We start from the raw sequence: 16998 nt of genomic DNA, 5'->3' as shown, positions 1-16998 counted from the left end.
ACTTTTCTGTGGTTGGTGTATGTTAAGCGTCGTGGAGGGAGGAGATCCCGCATGATTATACGGTCTGTCGTTTCTCGTCCTTGGATATACGATGTCGTTTTGTTTGATAATCTCTAGGTGATCACGGTCGTGCGCTCTTCCTCTTCGTCTACAACCCAACTGCTCCAACCGAAAATTTTCATTTGCTCCATGGAAGCTCCGGCGAGAATTCTCAGTCTCAATCGCCAGCTCTTTGCCAGAACGACGCCGTCCGCCTTCGCTTTCTCCCCAAAATTCCGTCGGCCCGCAAATTCGTCGCTTATATTTCACACTCTCGCTCCAAACGGCGTCGGCAAAAGAACCCCCTTTTCTCTTTCGCTCGCGCAGTCGCACTCCTCGTTCTGCTTCAATCCGAACCCCTTCAAATCCCTCCCCCTTTCTCTCTCCTCCCAGTCGCCGTTCAGCAGCTTCAACCACTCTCTCTCACCCTCAAACGACGACGTTTCCAACTCGGATCGGGCGTTCCACGGTGACATTGACGGAAATGTGGGTTCTTTCGGGACCCACAGCCGTGAAGTGAGAGTGGTGTTGCTCGGCTGGCTCGGCGCCAAGACGAAGCATCTGAAGAGGTACGTGGAATGGTACAACTCCAGAGGCATTCACGCGGTGACCTTCGTCGTTGCTCCGAGAGAGGTGCTCTGGTTTGATTTGGGCCGCCGGGTCGAAAATCGGGTTTCAGACTTGGCCCGGGAGCTGGCTTCGTGGGTGGAGGATGGCGGAGAAAGGTCTTTGCTTTTTCACACTTTCAGCAATACGGGTTGGTTTGTGTAGGTACTCTTTGTTTGAATGTGATTGCTTTGTGTTCCTGCTTTCATGGGTTGCCAATTTCAGGTTTTCAGAGGTTGCTTATGGCAGTTAGTTTGTTGCAGGTATGGTGCCATTCTTGAAATTCTGCAGAGGAGGCAAGACCTGATGGAGAAGATTAAAGGGTGTGTGGTTGATTCAGGAGCAGCTGAACCTTTTAATCCTAAGGTTTTTTTGACATGGTTTAATCGGATTTTTAAGTATCGATTGATTGCTGTCGAATAACATAAGAACTGTTTTTTGACATGGTTTAATTGGATGGATTTGTTTGCTTAGATTGAATTTAGGATCTGCTTTTGATTGGATTACCTATTTTTTGGAATCTGAAATGACTTGCTGCTTATTAGAATGCAACAAAGCACCCTGCAATGCAAATTCGCTCTGGTTTCTCTGCATTTTGATTGAATCTGCAATGTAATCTGAGGAATGTTTTTGAATCTAATTCGCCAAATATTTCAAATATGTTGGTTTTATATATTTGTTTTTGTTTTATGGTTATACATCAATGTGAGTTCAACTTGAGCTATATGTTATGGATTCAGAAGGGCATCGTTGTGCTTTGCATTTATGGTGCTGTGTGCAAATGATAACCTTCTCTAACCTTAACAGGTGTGGGCATCGGGATTTTCTGCTGCGATTTTGAAAAAACGCAGCTCTTTAACAAGCGCTGCAATTGAGGCTGGAGAATTAAATGAGTCGGAAGATGCAGCAAGCTTGTCAAAGCTGCAAGAAGAGAAGCCTCCACTAGTCGAAGCCGTGGTTTTACTGATATTAGAGAAGCTGTTTTCAGTTGTTCTAAAGTTTCCTGATGTGGATAAGTAAGCAATGTTTGTTTTTGATTTAAATGCTTGTAAATCATAGATGATATATAACTTGATGTTCAAGATAATGTGCAGAACTTTTCAATTAAAAGGTATATGATTGACTTTTGTATTGTTTTCGTGCAGGAGGTTAACGAAGGTAGTTTCTATTCTTTCAGAAAACAGTCCTGATTGCCCACAGCTTTACCTATACAGTACTGCTGATAAAGTCGTTCCACACCAGTCAATTGAGTCGTTCATGGCTGAGCAAAAGAGGAAGGGTAGAATTGTACGGTCCTTCAATTTCGACACAACACCTCATGTGGATCACTTCAGGAATTTCCCTGACATATACTCTTCAGAGCTCGACGGTTTCTTGAAAGATTGTTTAACTACAGTCAAGACGATGTAAACTCTGCAAATGCAGATTATTGTGTAGAAGTCATTCTATTTAAACATCGGCTGGTGTATTGTCAATAGGAACACGTCCGAGGTTATAAAGTGTCGATGCGTTCAGTTCTAATGCAGCAAATGCCAATAATTTTGCAGTCTATTAGTTCACAGCAAAGATCTGCTGGGCTGGAAGGACAGTCTAACATACTGTGTTTAGCTACCGATGGGAGATAGAGAGCTTGTTTAAAGAACTCAAATGTCCTTGTTGGAAAGAAAAGTTATCTAACGCTTCTTTTGAACTTTGCAGATCTTACCGGTTCTTCATGCTTGCATTGTTAGAGTAGTAGATATATTTTTTACAACCCGATATTATTATCTACTCAATTTACGAGTAAAATGATCCGATTGGGTCAAGGAGGCATGCGCACTAGCACAAACAACTAATTTAACTCACGTCTACGTAGTAGACTAGAAGTAAATTTGGAATGATGATTCAACCGTTTGCTACCAATTTATTGATGTAAGGTTGGGGCATGTAACACTATAGATGCCAATAAATGAGCGCTCTGAGGTCATGTTTTCAAATAACTCTGTTTTGGTAATTTTTGTATTCAAATTGCCACTTAATACTTCGGTTTAGTGATATGTTTTCTTTACTTGTAAGTGAGAGGTTTTAGATTCGAGTCAAAGACGAATTTGAACCACATTATTGTTAGCTCATTATAAGACTAAACTCACTTCCTCCCTAGATAGGGTAGACAATATCGTTTGTTAAAAAATAAAAATAAAAACTCTCTTCAGCAGCTCAAGGAGCAAGAACACATGGCCCTACTAACCAAGATTTGAAAACCCGACCCGGCACATACATAAGCAAGATGTCCAGGTTCTTTATGTTCCTTAGCCGACAACCAAAAACACCAACGCTTTCAGGCTTTTTCTGAAAAAAAGGATCCTAAAAAATAAGAGATACGGAAAGAGATAGACTTTTGCTTCTGCTGTTCGGAGTTGCGCGTCAAAAATGGCGGTTTTGGAGGATTCGCTGGTGAGCTTCAAGCTCTCTCCGCCCAATACATACGGAGCCGTCGTTCTCGGCGGCACCTTCGACCGATTACACAACGGTCATCGCCTGTTTCTCAAGGTATGTTTCTTCATCTTTTGCTTTATATATACTTCTAGCATGTGAATTTTAAGATTAATGGTTTGATGGAAATGGAAGCAGGCGGCGGCGGAGCTGGCAAGGGATCGGATTGTGGTCGGAATTTGCGACGGACCCATGTTGACTAACAAGCAGGTTCTTAGCTTTCATCCATCATTCATTCATATTTTACGAATTTTGTGGATTAATTCGAACTGGTTTAGTTGGTGTTAGAATTGATTTTCCCGAAAGGCTTTAAAATTTTAACTATTGTCTTGATAAGGTAGATTTCGATGTTAATGTTGCGGTTTATGTTCCGAATATGGCAGTTTGCTGATTTGATACAACCCATTGAGGAAAGGAGCAATAGTGTTGAGAATTACATCAAGGTATTATGCTCCATGAATTTGTTTGTATTGCGATTTAATTGGTGTGTATTGCAAGAAGAGATAGAAATGGTTTGATGACCTTTCGGAAGCATAAAATTTGGAAAGTATGGAGGATTTCAAATACTCAAAGGAAAATACGGTGTTATAGTTCACGTGGAAAAACTTTCTTCTCAATCCGTAATAAAAAAAAGTATCGGAATGTTCTATTTTTATGTTTTTTAACATTTGATCCAACACAATTAAGAATAAGTTGCAATGCAGCTCATTCTGTTGTAGCTGTTGTTGTGGGTTTGAACAGGTTCATGTGTTCGGCCACCGTATGTATGTCCATACCGCTTTCATCTCTTTATATCTCAATTTTCAGGGTGACATTTGCTAGTATTTCAATTTTGGTAAAGGTTACAGAAAGTAGACTGCGTGGCGGTATTTATGGACCATCAACCCTGCTATCTCAGGAGGATAATGCATTCAATAATTTCTGTGTTGTTTTCCTGCGCCGTTGTTGTGTCGTAGAAAATGCATACTTCTCTTATGTTCTATAATGATAATTTCAGTTCTCAGTTTCTTACGAATATTTGCAGTCTATCAAGCAGGGGCTGGTAGTGCAAGTTGAACCTATTACGGACCCCTATGGTCCCTCAATAGTCGATGAGAATTTAGAGGCAATTGTTGTCAGGTTTGTTTCAGATTTACATCTTTTTCTTTTGGTCTTTACTTCAGTCTTGAGGTCCGGTAGGTTTTAAGGACAAATTCCATGTGACCATGAATTGTAGATCATCACCCGCTTTAAAATTCAAAACTTGTCTGCCTGCTTTGAATCGGAAAGACTCAGTTTACGTTTACAATATCGAGTCTCCCTCTTAAAATGTTGGTAGAGGTATTTCTTCACTAATTATGTAGATTTAATTTCTGGCAGCAAGGAGACTTTACCGGGGGGACTGTCTGTTAATAAGAAGAGAGTTGACCGAGGTCTCTCACAGCTTAAGGTAGTTGGTTGCTGCAAATTCGATATCTTCCCGACATTAACATATTAAAAGTAGACTATTTTCTATTACTTTGAAAACCTTTGTGGCGGTTAGGCCTCAATTTGGTCTGTTTCGTGCAGATTGAAGTTGTAGATCTAGTGTCCGAAGGATCTAGTGGTGATAAGCTTAGTTCAACATCATTAAGGAAGCTTGAGGCGGAGAAGGCCAAGATCCAACCGCTATCATAAGTTGTTATTTACCGAAAGGTGTACGTGAAACTATGCAAGTGCAATCTGTCCCGTTTGAAGACTTGAGGCGGAAAAATTGTACGAAAATAAGATTTAGAAGAGTGTATCTGTGCCGAAAACAATCAAACTGGATCGTGCAGTGATCCATAAGTCAATTGAGCTGTTCGTTGCAGAGCGAAGAAGATGAGTGAAATGGTAACGTCCTTCAATTTTGGCTTATCAACGCATGTGGATCACTTCGGGACATTCCCCCAACATACACTCTTCAAAGTTAGACCGTTTCTTATGTAAAAATTCTGCAAATGCAGATTGTGTTGTTTGATTTACTGCTGGTGTTTTATCAATAGGAACATGTCTGAGGTTTTAACTGAGTCCTCAGTGCAGTAAATGTCAATAAAATGTCTGCTTTGTTTTTTTTTGGGTCTCCGTAAAAGTTTCAGAACTCAATGTCCATATCCATATGTTCTCCCATGACAAGGGAAGAGCATAAACAAAGGATCCAAGGCCAGGGGTTCTGTAATGTGCTTACCAAACAAGGTAATGCATTTAATATCGTTTGCTATGTAAGACCCTGATTTTATTATTATTTATAATTAGATATTTATAGAGTGATTTTGTTTACATTTAGAACTCGTGTTTATAAATAGAATCTCTTGTATTTATATAAAGTCGTCTCATTACTAAGTGGTCCAGCTTGAGAACGAGCCGAATCTTTGATGGGCTGATTTTAAACGGGTCAGTGAGGTTGAGTCGACCTGTTTAATATTTTCAATCTGTATACTCTCTCTTTTTATTAGTAGAAAATTTCCAAAATTCGAATCTCCTTTTAGATAATATATTTTTTATTTTGCAGGATTGAACAGAACCTAGGTCTAATTGGTACTTGAGATGTCACAATTTTTTCTGTTGGTCTCCTTTTCTCAAGGTTTCAAGCCCCATTTTTCACCCTACACAATTCTAGATGCTGTGCCTTGAAAGGATATGCATGGCCGAACACCGATACAAATCCAATTGAGACTTTGCCACTTAGTATGTGTCATCTCATCATGTCAGCATTTCTAGCCATGTGACACATCATCTGCCCACTCACCACTTGTTGCCGACTCTGCTCCCATATAAGGGTTTAGGGTAACCTAGAGTCTTGCTATAGCTTCGGGATCCAGGTATTTTTTTCGTGTTCTATTGTATATTTTTACCGTGATTTTTTTGTTTATGATTCAATGTTTACACTCATTCCAACTGTGAATTGATAATGTTTACTGTTGAAAATGTATTAGCACTCTAAGTCCACACTTCACCTTTATAAATACACAAGGGAAAAAACTGTATTAGTAAAATGGTATTTTTGAAGTGTCAATTTTCCGTTGAAAATTGTTCTTGGGTTTCCTTGGTTTGCACATTTGATAACCTTTTGTTGTTGACAGATGCTCTCTCCTAATCCTCAATAAGGAGCGAGGAAAGTCCTTATTCCTCCCTTTCATCGTGCAAACATCATAATCATAATCGTTTAATCACTCCCTAAGCTGTTGATAACTGTTCTGAAGATTGTAGATCTTGTGAATTTGTTTGTTTGACAGTGTTTTTATATATATATATATATATGAGTATGGGCTCAACTGCTCGTTATATTGGTTGGTTATCATGCATGCATCCTTCTGGAATTTTTTTTTTCAGTTTTCCACTTCTATTTGCTTGTGATTTCGCTTAAACATGCGCAGTTTTGAAACTGGCTTTATATTATCGTAGGCATTTTATTTAACTTAGAACCTAGTCGAAGTGAGACGTGAGGAAAGTAGTGGTGTAAGTGTTGCTGACCCCTTCAAGGTTTTTGCATGCAAGTTATCTTGAGGAGCTGCTGCAGTGAAGATGGCGACTTCTGATGTTATGGCGAATTACAAGCTCTCTCCGCCGAATACTTATGGAGCCGTGGTTCTTGGCGGCACCTTCGACCGCTTACACAACGGCCATCGATATTTTCTCAAGGTCTCTTCTCCGTTTTAGTTTTTGTGTTTTCACTTTTTGGGTTTGTGAATTTTGAGATGATGAAAAATAATGGTGGTGGTGGAAATGGAACCAGGCCGCGACGGACTTGGCTAGGGATCGAGTTGTGGTTGGAATTTGCGACGGACCTATGTTGGCCAACAAACAGGTTTATATTAATCATCCTTCAGCTTTTCTATGATTTCATGTATTTACAGTTTAATTCCAATCTTAATCATAATTTGTTTTCAGTGTGTTTAATGTATCCATTATTTATTTTTTAATTTTGGCAGTTTGCTGAGTTGATACAACCCGTTGAGGAAAGGATGAATAATGTTGAAAATTACCTCAAGGTATGTACTTGGAATTTTTTAATACTTATATTGGATTTAATGTACATGTACTTACAAAAGAGATTTTGGGTTTGAATTTTAAGTAGAAATTAAGTGTTGAATGAGAAGATATAAACATTTGATGTTGTTAGAGAATATAGTCAAAGAAAAATGCTTATTTACAACAATAAATCTGAAATTCAACTCAAGTATTACTTAACCTCTTGAAAACATCAAATCTTTTTACTTAACCTCTTAAAACTCAATTTGTGGCTCAGTTGTGCTATGCCGTTAAAGTTTGTCACAACTGTTTACGTGGCACAGATCTGACCCCCATTGTTAAGAAAAATTTATGTATAGATTTTGAGATTAAGGACAAAGTGAGACATGAGTTGATGAGTTGAATCTTAGCGGAGTTAAGTAACAACTAGCAATATTTGAGTTTGAAGGAGTTAAACAAGCTCGAGTTGAATTTCAAGGAATGTAATTGTAATTAACCTTTCAACTTCAGTTCACAAAGCTATAAAAGTAAACTCACTACTTTCATGTCTTTAATCTGTTCTCATTTTTTTCAGAAATTTTGTTTTTTGTTTTGTTTAATGTCGTGGAATGACACTCTTAGTCCTCAAATTATTGCCAAAAATTGCAGTCTATCACGCAGTCGCTTGAAGTGCAAGTTCAGCCTATTACGGATCCCTATGGCCCTGCAATAGTTGATGAGAATGTGGAGGCAATTGTTGTCAGGTTCGTTGCAGATTGATTACATCCCTGTGTTAACATTTCAATTCAGTTACAATGTCCCCGAGTAGCGGTTTATCGAAAAAATGTACATGTAACCCTCATCATGCTCGCCTTTGCTACACTCTTGAAGTCTATAAGGCGGCATAATGTGCATTTTCGGGTCTCCGTCTTACTGTTGGCAGGCGTTATTTCTTCCCTAGCTAATTTTGTAGATTTGATTTCTGGCAGCAAGGAGGCGCTAGACGGCGGACTGTCTGTTAATAAGAAGAGAGCAGAGGAAGGCCTTCCGCAGCTTAAGGTTTGAGTTGATTGCCGTGAACTTATCATTTTATGATATACTAATTGTAAAAATGTAGACTTCAATTTCTCTGAAAAATATTCTTTTTTAGGCCTTGATTTTTTGGGTATTCTGCAGATTGAAGTTGTAGATCTGTATTCTGGATCCGGCGGAGATAGGCCGAGTTCATCATCGTTGAGGAAGCGTGAGGCGGAGAAGGCCAAGAACTACCAGGCAGCATAATTAAACCAAGTTCTTATTTCTAGAAAAAATAAAACTACTCAAGTCTCACATTAGAAGGCTTGAGGGTGGACAATGTATTAAATAAAATGTATAAAAATGTATCTGTGCAGAAAATAGGTCGCACTTCGTCAAGAAGTTGTCTTTCTAGCAATCTTGAGTTATGATCTCCACTTGAGAAATTAATAAAATGCTTTCAGACGAATACTTTGCACTTCTTTCTAGCATATTAAGTAGAGAAATGATTTCTACCCATTTTTACACGCTCCAGTTTATTTTTTATATTTCAGATTCTAATAGACCAAAATTCGTAGCTATAACTATAAGCAACTTCTTTTGGAGGATGACATCTGACCCAACTGAAGAAGCATAGCAGGTGTTGAAGCATTTGAATTTGCCCATATGATACTCTGCAAAGACCTTTAACTCCCCATCATAGCAGCTAGTGAAGCATTTGAGGCCATCACAGGAGGGCTAAAGGGTGCTCTATAGTCTTGCAAGAAATTATTTTCTAATGAACAATGTCATACTATATTTTATATCATATCCAACTGAGGAGGTCAAAGAGTTATAGACCAAAACATAGTCTTTAGACAAAAAAATCCATCTTCAACTGAAGGGGCTATTTTTCAGTTTCCTCAATAATTTATTATTTTAATTGAATTAATATGGTTAATTGAACTAAACTACCATATTAAAATAAGGGTTCACACATATTTTGAGTGCCACTTGTCACTAAATTAATAAGCATCCGGATTTCTTATCTTTATATAATGAAAAGGATGTGAAAAATTGGTAAAGAATTGAAATAAAATGAAGTAAGATAGTATGAAATGGTGAAAATGATATGAGAAATGTGGTAGAAATGACTTAGGTATTTATAGGAAAAAAATTTCGTCTAAAAAAATCCAGCAATAACATGATGTCAGGTCGCATCTATTTGGGGTGGGTTATAAGACTGGTTGCTCTTGGCCAACCCTTTGGCCGGTTCTCCAATTTTTAGCATGGTGGGGCTCATGAGCCTTTTGGCCTAGCCATCGGTTGGAGATGGCCTGAATTGCCCATTTGACACTCTGCAAAGACCTTTAACTCCTCATGATGATAAGTGTGACTATATAATATGAGTGGTAACAGTTCGGTACAGAGACGGAAATGTGTGCTCAGAAATGAAATGTTCCAAATGTTTCTGTAAATTCTTGGTCCAATGGCCATTCTCATAACCACGAAAATTAATCATATTTATAACCGCAAATTTATTAATCATTGGAGATACAAATTATGTTACTATTATATTTTATACATACATATATATATATATATTACTATCATAACCACGAAATGAAGTAATATATATATATATATATATATATATATATATATATATATATATATTATTTTATACAAATTATGTTACATACAATATAATATTCGGGTCGTATTTGATGACAAATATATGGATCGGAAACTCTTATACCATATCCAAAACCATAACAGAATGATATTCACAGTATTTCATCATATCCAAAATATACCCGATTTTTATCTCCAAATCCATTTCATTCGGACGGATATCTACGGTTATCGGATTTAATGGTTTGAATTGCCACCCCATCATTTGGTATCACTAATTCATGTGTTACAATGATGTAGACGACATGATTGATCATGGACCTAGGTTACAATATCAATAAAATATACGTGTCAAACATGAGTTCATTGTAATAACATATAGCAATGTTATTACACTGAAAAATTGCTTATGGCAAATAATTAAGAGAGTAATTAACTAGTCTATCGCATCAGTGCCTCAAGTTAATCACATTGTATGCAGTGCCACGTGAGCTATTTACGACTGCATGAGAGAATTCAAATGTTTAATTTATAAAAATAACACATAATGGTAAATGATTTGACTTAAACAGACGTGACATGTCATGTGCATGCCCGTGAGTCTCCCTCGTCAAGAACCCTTTAGCAGTACCATTACCATATTCATTAAGCTATGCCCTTCCCTTAACAGTAAAGGTTGGCACTGCATTTAGGGTTTTGGTTGGCGTACACTGTACATGTATTAAAAAAAAAAACTGTTCCTGTCAAAATACATCCTTTATCCATTTTACAAATCTGAAGTTTCTGAAATCTGAAATCTTGTCCCTCGTTTTAGCAATCCCAACCTTAAAGTCAGTCAAGGACAATCCGAGTCCCTTTCAGAATTTTGCTTACAAGGTTTCATGTCCAGCACAATTCCTACCTAATTATTAGTTAATTGAGCCAGAAGCCCCTTAACAAACTTAAATAAACAAATGCAAATTTTGCCTCAACACATTCATATAAATATTTGGCATCTTAGTCTCCATGCCTCAGTGCCTCTTCACATAAACATTTAAGAAGCTGTGATCAAACGAGAGAATCGAAATGGCTAGCAGCTGCCTCCGGAAAAGATTTTTATGCGCGTTCTTTTTTGTTTTTTGCGGTTTTCTTGGCTTAATCACTTCTCCAGCTGAAGCTGCTATAAAGAAATACCAGTTTGATGTGAGTTGTTTCCATGCATTACAAGAAACAAAGAAAAAAACAAAGAAGAAAAAGTATTACTCCGTGCATTGTTTTTGATTCAATAAATTAAATCCTCATCTGTGTGCTTTTACAGGTTCAAGTAAAGAAAGTGAGCAGATTGTGCCATGCAAAGCCGATTGTTACTGTAAATGGCGGATTTCCGGGGCCTACGATCTATGTCCAGGAAGGTGACAGACTTCAAATCAATGTCACAAACCATGCTCAATACAATATGTCAATTCACTGGTAAGAATTAACCTATACTAACCAGCCATTTTTTTTTATCACAACCTTTTTTCGTATCAAAGTACTAATTACCGGTTCTCCAAGAAAAATATGTTGGTTTAGCAGAAACATTTAGAGGGTTTAATTTGATCTTTTCTTTGCAGGCATGGATTGAAGCAGTACCGAAATGGTTGGGCAGATGGACCAGCTTATGTGACCCAATGTCCGATCCAGACCGGAAGTAGCTACACATACGTCTTCAATGTGACAGGGCAAAGAGGAACTTTGTGGTGGCATGCACATATTCTTTGGCTAAGGGCTACTGTCTATGGAGCAATTGTGATCATGCCTAAACAAGGAACTTCATTCCCATTCCCACAGCCGTATAGGGAAACTGAGATTTTACTTGGAGAATGGTGGAATGTGGATGTGGAAACCTTTGTCAACAAGGCAACCAGATTGGGATTGCCACCAAACTCCTCAGATGCTCACACCATCAATGGAAAGCCAGGGCCACTGTTTCCTTGCTCTGAGAAACGTAAGCAAGCCTACTTTTAAAAACTGCACCAAGACTAAACCTAATCTCTAAGCTTGAAATGACGATTTTACAACTAAAATGTTCAACCGTTTAAATAAATGGAATCATAATTGAAGAGTATAAGTGAGGTTTTCTCAGCATATCCTGTCTTTAAAAAGGACAGAACGTTCTGTACATAGTCGAAATGCTAAAATTAAACCCTATAAAGCCAAAATGTTTAACTCCAAACCCCAAAAAAAAAAAAACAAATTTATAAACACAATCACACTTTCAGCTTCAACATAAGCACAATTGCAAAAAATTGTAATTTACTTTTGTTCCATTTTCTTTGGTTTAGATACTTTTGCAATGGAGGTTGAGCAAGGGAAGACCTATCTCCTCAGAATCATCAACGCTGCTCTCAATGACGAACTTTTCTTCGGCATTGCTGGACACAACTTGACAGTGGTGGAGGTCGATGCAGTTTACACCAAACCCTTCACTACTCAAGCCATACTAATTGCACCAGGCCAGACCACAAACGTTTTGGTCAAAGCCAATCAAGCTCCAGGCAGATACTTCATGGCTGCTAGGCCTTTCATGGATGCTCCAGTTCCCGTAGACAACAAGACAGCCACTGCCATTCTCCAATACCGAGGAGTTCTGAACACCATCCTGCCAAGCCTTCCTCAATTGCCTAACCCTAACGACACGTCCTTCGCTTTAAACTACAACAAGAAGCTCAGAAGCCTAAACACTCCAAACTTTCCGGCCAATGTGCCTCTCAAAGTCGACCGGAAACTCTTCTACACCATTGGTTTCGGGAAAGAATCGTGCCCTAGTTGCATCAACGGAACAAGATTTGTTGCTTCCTTGAACAACATCTCTTTCGAAATGCCTCAGGTCGGTCTTCTTCAAGCACATTACTTCAATCTCAAAGGGGTGTTCAAAACCGACTTCCCCGATAGGCCTTCAACTCCTTTCAACTACACTGGTGCACCACTCACAGCCAATCTTGGGACATCAACTGGAACTAGACTGAGCAAGATTGCCTTCAATTTGACCGTTGAGCTTGTTTTGCAAGACACAAATCTCCTAACAGTGGAGTCGCATCCGTTCCATCTCCACGGATACAACTTCTTTGTTGTTGGAACTGGGATTGGGAACTTTGATCCTGCCAAGGACCCTGCTAAGTACAACTTAGTTGATCCTGTTGAGAGAAATACAGTCGGTGTTCCCACAGGTGGTTGGACTGCCATTCGGTTTAGAGCTGATAATCCAGGTACAATAATAGCAAACCTTAATTTACATGTACCACAGGACATATAGACTTATTGGTTTTTTACTACTATAAGCTTTGGTTCATTTGTATGAATTTTTAGGTGTTTGGTTCATGCACTGTCATTTGGAGCTTCATACCGGGTGGGGATTGAAGATGGCGTTTGTTGTAGAAGATGGACCGGGATCAGATCTATCGGTCCTGCCTCCGCCTAAGGATCTTCCACAGTGCTGATGACGCTTGGACCGGGTTCAGATCAAACTGGTGACATTGGTGTACCACCTACTTACACTTTTTGCCAAAGTTGCAGAAGTTTCTTCAGAGTTGCAAACAATTATCAATTTACGAAAATCAATTTGTGCGATACTGATGAAAATGCAACAAATTACACCGTACTATGTAACAATTGTTTTCTTTCATTATATATTGTCATTGTCAAAATGATACTATTGTTTTCTTTCATTAATATTTTTAAAATGATACTAGAATCATTTATACTAGTCTCTTACCACACGCTTACGCCGATTGCAATTAAAATCTTGGTTATTGTTTTACTTTTTTTAATTGTACTTTTTTTTGGTCAACTTTTTTAATTGTACGTATTTTAGATATTATTGTTTTTTTTATTAAAATATATTTTAAAATAATGAATTGTTTTTTTTTTGTTTTTGTTTTGTGATTTTATTATTTTTTGAAATCCTGAAGGTAAAAGGATAATTTGGGTATTAGAAAGCCTCGCCCTCTTTATCTTCTCTTTTTATATACTAATAACTAGCAGAGATACACCCACATAGTGTGCGAACAATTTCTTTTTATTTATTTATTTTATTATGAAGTGTGATTAATTTTTAAAATTAAAACAAAAAAAAGTTTACGAATTGGGATAATAAGCCTTTTTTCTATTATTTAATTTTATTCTAAATTTTTAAATAGAGCATGCTATACTAACTTGGCAGTGAGGTTGCTGTAAAAAAGAAAAAAAGAAAAATTTACATTCATATAATTACTAAATTGCCCATATGAGTTAAAATAGTAATTTCATAGAATCTTGGTTGACAACCACGATTCTATTAATAAATAGTTAAGATATAGATAAACAATAAAATGTGCCCACTACATGGGATTCTTTTAGTTTTCATAATTCTTAAGTAATTTATTTTAACTCAATATTGACACACCCCAACCCGAAAAGTCCACCTGGACTCCAAATCAAGTTGTGCTAGCCGACAACAGAAGGGTAACGAAGCCATAAAGTGAAGTGATGTGGAAAATGTGAATAAATTTAAACCTAAAAGTGCCTAAATATAAGAGTGCACTTGTGAGCGGAAATGAACCCATTTCACACGTATAGTATGAAAGTAATTACTGTAGCTTGCAATATCTCAAGAATTCAATACGTCACAATATATTTTGTAAAGAACCATCTAACGTTTGATAGTCACATAATCTCACATAAACAAATGTATCATATTGAGTGCTCATCAACATATGCTGACACACGAGTTCATGCAGAGGTATTCTGACATGAACATGATTGGGTGTAATAATGATTTACGCTCTAGTACTACAATCACGTGAAGATTGGTGCTATGCGCAGCACATATGAGTCCTAATTGCCTATAACAATCTAGGACATGACTTCACTTACAATGGATCCAAAGCGAGCGTACGGTGTGATGTGCACATACACGTGAAAGACTGGCCCTGGCCCTGGCCGAGTACTAACACTGGTGCAACAACGATGAACAGATAATGTAAATATGATCATGCCACAGTAATTCAACAATTCTAGTCAATATAATACCATTCATGGTCATAAATATAATTAAGGCATCCCCTTATAGTAAGCTTACATGTGCATCCCGTAGAATTATTTCATAATTTCTCAACAATAAGACATTTCTTATAAATGTTAATTTAATTATGGCAATCATGTAGAAAATTCATTAATACACACACACACACACACACGCACACACACACATACAGGCCTTTTAAGGGAAGAGATCCCCATTTAAAAAAAATAAAAATAAAATAGGGACATCCTCTTGACTATTAGATTTGACTTTAATGAAATTCTGTGGCTAAGATTAAATCACAGGCCACAGAATCTCAACCACAAGATTTCATTAAAGCCAAATCTAACAGTTAAAAGGATGTCCCCATTTTTTTTGAAAAATGGGGATCCCTTTCCTTAAAGGCTTCCTATATATATACGGAAACTAACCAATATATATATACTACATAAAAGAAAAGACCCACTCATAAGTCATGTTGTCGAGTTGAACTCGCTTCACAGGCATCGAAGATCTTTGCGATGCTTTTCACCTAGAAGCGAGACCATTTACGTAAATATAACGTATTAACGTAATTACGCATTTTCGTACAAAGTACGGCTAATAAAGGAACTATTTTAAAATGATCGAATTTTGAAAAATGGATGACAGATTTAGATTCGACACGTCGAGAAACCTAAGGAGGGTCATCGGGTTCCTCCATGCGCCACCACACATGCCCCCACAAGACTGCGGCCCGGAAGGCCACGCGCCACCACACGCGCCTAGTTGGGTCGCTGAAAAGTTCACCAAAAAAGTTGTCGATGCCGCCATGAACGGCGGTGGAGCATAGTACCTTGGATGGAGGCGCGTGTGCTCCACGTGCCGACCATGATTCGCACACACGCGCGGGCCATGCGCGGGCCCAGGAAACTGGAACTGGGTCCAGGTCAGATCTGGGCTTGGGTTGCTGAGTTGGGTCTAGCCTACATGGGTTGGATTGGGTTGATGGGCCAAGGGTCATTGGATTGGGCCCAATAACTGGGTTAGGCCGGTTTTGGGTTGCGGATCGGGTCAACCAGGTTTCAAGCTGTGGGTTAGTTGGATTCCATGAAGAAGAAAGTCGGAGCTTTCCAAGCTTCGATCATCACCAAATCTTAACAAAAACTAATCATTCTATATACCAAAATGAAGCCCAAGGAACAAGGATTCGAAATGTACCATTAGTTTCCTTGACAGTGGCCGGAGTTGGCTGAAAAACGGCTCGAAGCTGCCGAAAATCTGGGATGTTTTCCCCTCAGAGGTTCTGTACCAAAACCCATATGAAGACCCTTAAGAAAGCTAGGAACATATACTAAAACATGATCCAAGACGTTTTGGGTGGTTTTTGGAACTTACCTCGTTAGAACTCGAGATATCATTGGAGAAAATATAAACAGTGATGGTGTCATGGAGTAAAAGGTTTCTGCCAGTAGGAGATCGCGGCTGAGGGAGTCTGGGGGTTGCGGTGCTTGCCGGAACTGTGATGGTATGGTGATGGTGGTGCTCCGGTCTTGGTGCTAGTGGTTATATAGAGAGAGGAAAATGCTAGAGTGAGAGAGACGAGAGAGAATAGAGAGGAGAGAGAAAGTCCTGGTTTGTGGTGGAGGAGAGCAAACATGGCAAGGAGAGAGTACGGAGTTTTTGGGATGTGTGGGTCCCACGACCCCAATATAAATTAATAAAATATTCAAAATATCTAATAAAAAATATTAATATAATAATATAATAATATAATAGTTTTGAAAAATATATAAAATATAAAATAGTAATTTTTCACGAAAGTATTTCTCGGATTCGTAGTTCTGTAAAATCTTCATCGTAGCTCCAATTTCGATTACCCTTACGCCTATGCGTTCATACCATCAAGTACTTCGAAAATACGTAAAGTAATAGCTCAAACGCGTCATGAGCTAACGGTCAATGAAAGTCAATAATCTTGCCTCTAGGGTATTTTCATCAATTCACTCTTCTAAAATTAATAAAATCTTAAAAGTAGGGACGGGTTGTCATGATCTACCCACCTTAAAAAAATTTTGTCCCTAAAATTTGAAATAAGTTGATATACATAAAATACTCAAAGATAGAAAGAAATATATGTAAAGAAGAATTCAAGCCAGAGTGGTTGCATAAAAGAGAATGCCATTCCGTCGCGATCGGATTGCAATAATTCCTCTTTCATGCCTCCAAACTCAAACTTTCATTCTCCTTTAGTACATTACTAAATTATACTACTTTTGATAAAAACATAAAGTTGAAAATATTTA

General features: G+C 38.0%; 4 protein-coding genes across 8 annotated transcripts; all 4 read left to right on the top strand.

The window, feature by feature from the left end:
- Positions 1–43: 43 nt before the first annotated feature.
- On the top strand, positions 44–2335 carry LOC137731808 (uncharacterized). 2 transcript variants are annotated; one of them, XM_088685720.1, is made up of 4 exons: positions 44–764; positions 909–1011; positions 1453–1661; positions 1791–2144. In XM_088685720.1, the coding sequence occupies exons 1-4, from the start codon at positions 190–192 to the stop codon at positions 2053–2055; spliced, it is 1152 nt and encodes a 383-aa protein (XP_088541846.1). In that variant the 5' UTR covers positions 44–189; the 3' UTR covers positions 2056–2144. The 2 variants fall into 2 exon arrangements, with proteins under 2 accessions (XP_088541846.1, XP_068327138.2); XM_068471037.2 differs by having other exon boundaries at positions 61–806; positions 1791–2335.
- A 563-nt stretch (positions 2336–2898) lies between these two features.
- Positions 2899–5189, top strand: LOC137731824 (phosphopantetheine adenylyltransferase). 3 transcript variants are annotated; one of them, XM_068471060.2, is made up of 6 exons: positions 2899–3174; positions 3256–3327; positions 3501–3560; positions 4142–4236; positions 4477–4546; positions 4666–5189. In XM_068471060.2, the coding sequence occupies exons 1-6, from the start codon at positions 3055–3057 to the stop codon at positions 4771–4773; spliced, it is 525 nt and encodes a 174-aa protein (XP_068327161.2). In that variant the 5' UTR covers positions 2899–3054; the 3' UTR covers positions 4774–5189. The 3 variants fall into 3 exon arrangements, with proteins under 3 accessions (XP_068327161.2, XP_068327169.2, XP_088541847.1); XM_068471068.2 differs by having other exon boundaries at positions 2915–3174; positions 4154–4236; XM_088685721.1 differs by having other exon boundaries at positions 2915–3174; positions 3459–3560.
- LOC137731840 (phosphopantetheine adenylyltransferase) lies at positions 5179–8548 on the top strand. Of its 2 annotated transcripts, XM_088685722.1 has the most exons (8): positions 5179–5310; positions 5627–5936; positions 6613–6756; positions 6851–6922; positions 7047–7106; positions 7735–7829; positions 8055–8124; positions 8242–8548. In XM_088685722.1, the coding sequence occupies exons 3-8, from the start codon at positions 6640–6642 to the stop codon at positions 8344–8346; spliced, it is 519 nt and encodes a 172-aa protein (XP_088541848.1). In that variant the 5' UTR covers positions 5179–5310; positions 5627–5936; positions 6613–6639; the 3' UTR covers positions 8347–8548. The 2 variants fall into 2 exon arrangements, with proteins under 2 accessions (XP_088541848.1, XP_068327181.2); XM_068471080.2 differs by lacking the exon at positions 5179–5310 and having other exon boundaries at positions 5754–5936; positions 6598–6756.
- Positions 8549–10733: 2185 nt separating this feature from the next.
- On the top strand, positions 10734–13239 carry LOC137731799 (laccase-11-like). Its single transcript, XM_088685723.1, has 5 exons — positions 10734–10875; positions 10991–11142; positions 11286–11659; positions 11997–12920; positions 13021–13239. Exons 1-5 carry the CDS (start codon positions 10759–10761, stop codon positions 13149–13151), a joined length of 1698 nt encoding a protein of 565 aa, XP_088541849.1. The 5' UTR covers positions 10734–10758; the 3' UTR covers positions 13152–13239.
- Positions 13240–16998: the final 3759 nt, after the last annotated feature.

This window comes from Pyrus communis, chromosome 15 (genome assembly GCF_041283825.1).
Source record: "Pyrus communis isolate YQ-2024b chromosome 15, ASM4128382v1, whole genome shotgun sequence".
Taxonomy (NCBI): Eukaryota; Viridiplantae; Streptophyta; class Magnoliopsida; order Rosales; family Rosaceae; genus Pyrus; species Pyrus communis.
This window is presented reverse-complemented; position numbering and strand designations above follow the sequence as displayed.

Coding starts and splice junctions, on each gene's coding strand:
- LOC137731799 (XM_088685723.1), top strand. CDS start 10,759: ATGGCTAGCAGCTGCCTCCGGAAAAGATTTTTATGCGCGTTCTTTTTT. Junction 11,660..11,996: donor GTTTCCTTGCTCTGAGAAAC/GTAAGCAAGCCT, acceptor TCTTTGGTTTAG/ATACTTTTGCAATGGAGGTT. Junction 12,921..13,020: donor GTTTAGAGCTGATAATCCAG/GTACAATAATAG, acceptor ATGAATTTTTAG/GTGTTTGGTTCATGCACTGT.
- LOC137731824 (XM_088685721.1), top strand. CDS start 3,055: ATGGCGGTTTTGGAGGATTCGCTGGTGAGCTTCAAGCTCTCTCCGCCC. Junction 3,175..3,255: donor GTCATCGCCTGTTTCTCAAG/GTATGTTTCTTC, acceptor AAATGGAAGCAG/GCGGCGGCGGAGCTGGCAAG. Junction 4,547..4,665: donor GAGGTCTCTCACAGCTTAAG/GTAGTTGGTTGC, acceptor TGTTTCGTGCAG/ATTGAAGTTGTAGATCTAGT.
- LOC137731840 (XM_088685722.1), top strand. CDS start 6,640: ATGGCGACTTCTGATGTTATGGCGAATTACAAGCTCTCTCCGCCGAAT. Junction 6,757..6,850: donor GCCATCGATATTTTCTCAAG/GTCTCTTCTCCG, acceptor AAATGGAACCAG/GCCGCGACGGACTTGGCTAG. Junction 7,830..8,054: donor GTGGAGGCAATTGTTGTCAG/GTTCGTTGCAGA, acceptor GATTTCTGGCAG/CAAGGAGGCGCTAGACGGCG.
- LOC137731808 (XM_068471037.2), top strand. CDS start 190: ATGGAAGCTCCGGCGAGAATTCTCAGTCTCAATCGCCAGCTCTTTGCC. Junction 807..908: donor AGCAATACGGGTTGGTTTGT/GTAGGTACTCTT, acceptor AGTTTGTTGCAG/GTATGGTGCCATTCTTGAAA. Junction 1,662..1,790: donor AAGTTTCCTGATGTGGATAA/GTAAGCAATGTT, acceptor GTTTTCGTGCAG/GAGGTTAACGAAGGTAGTTT.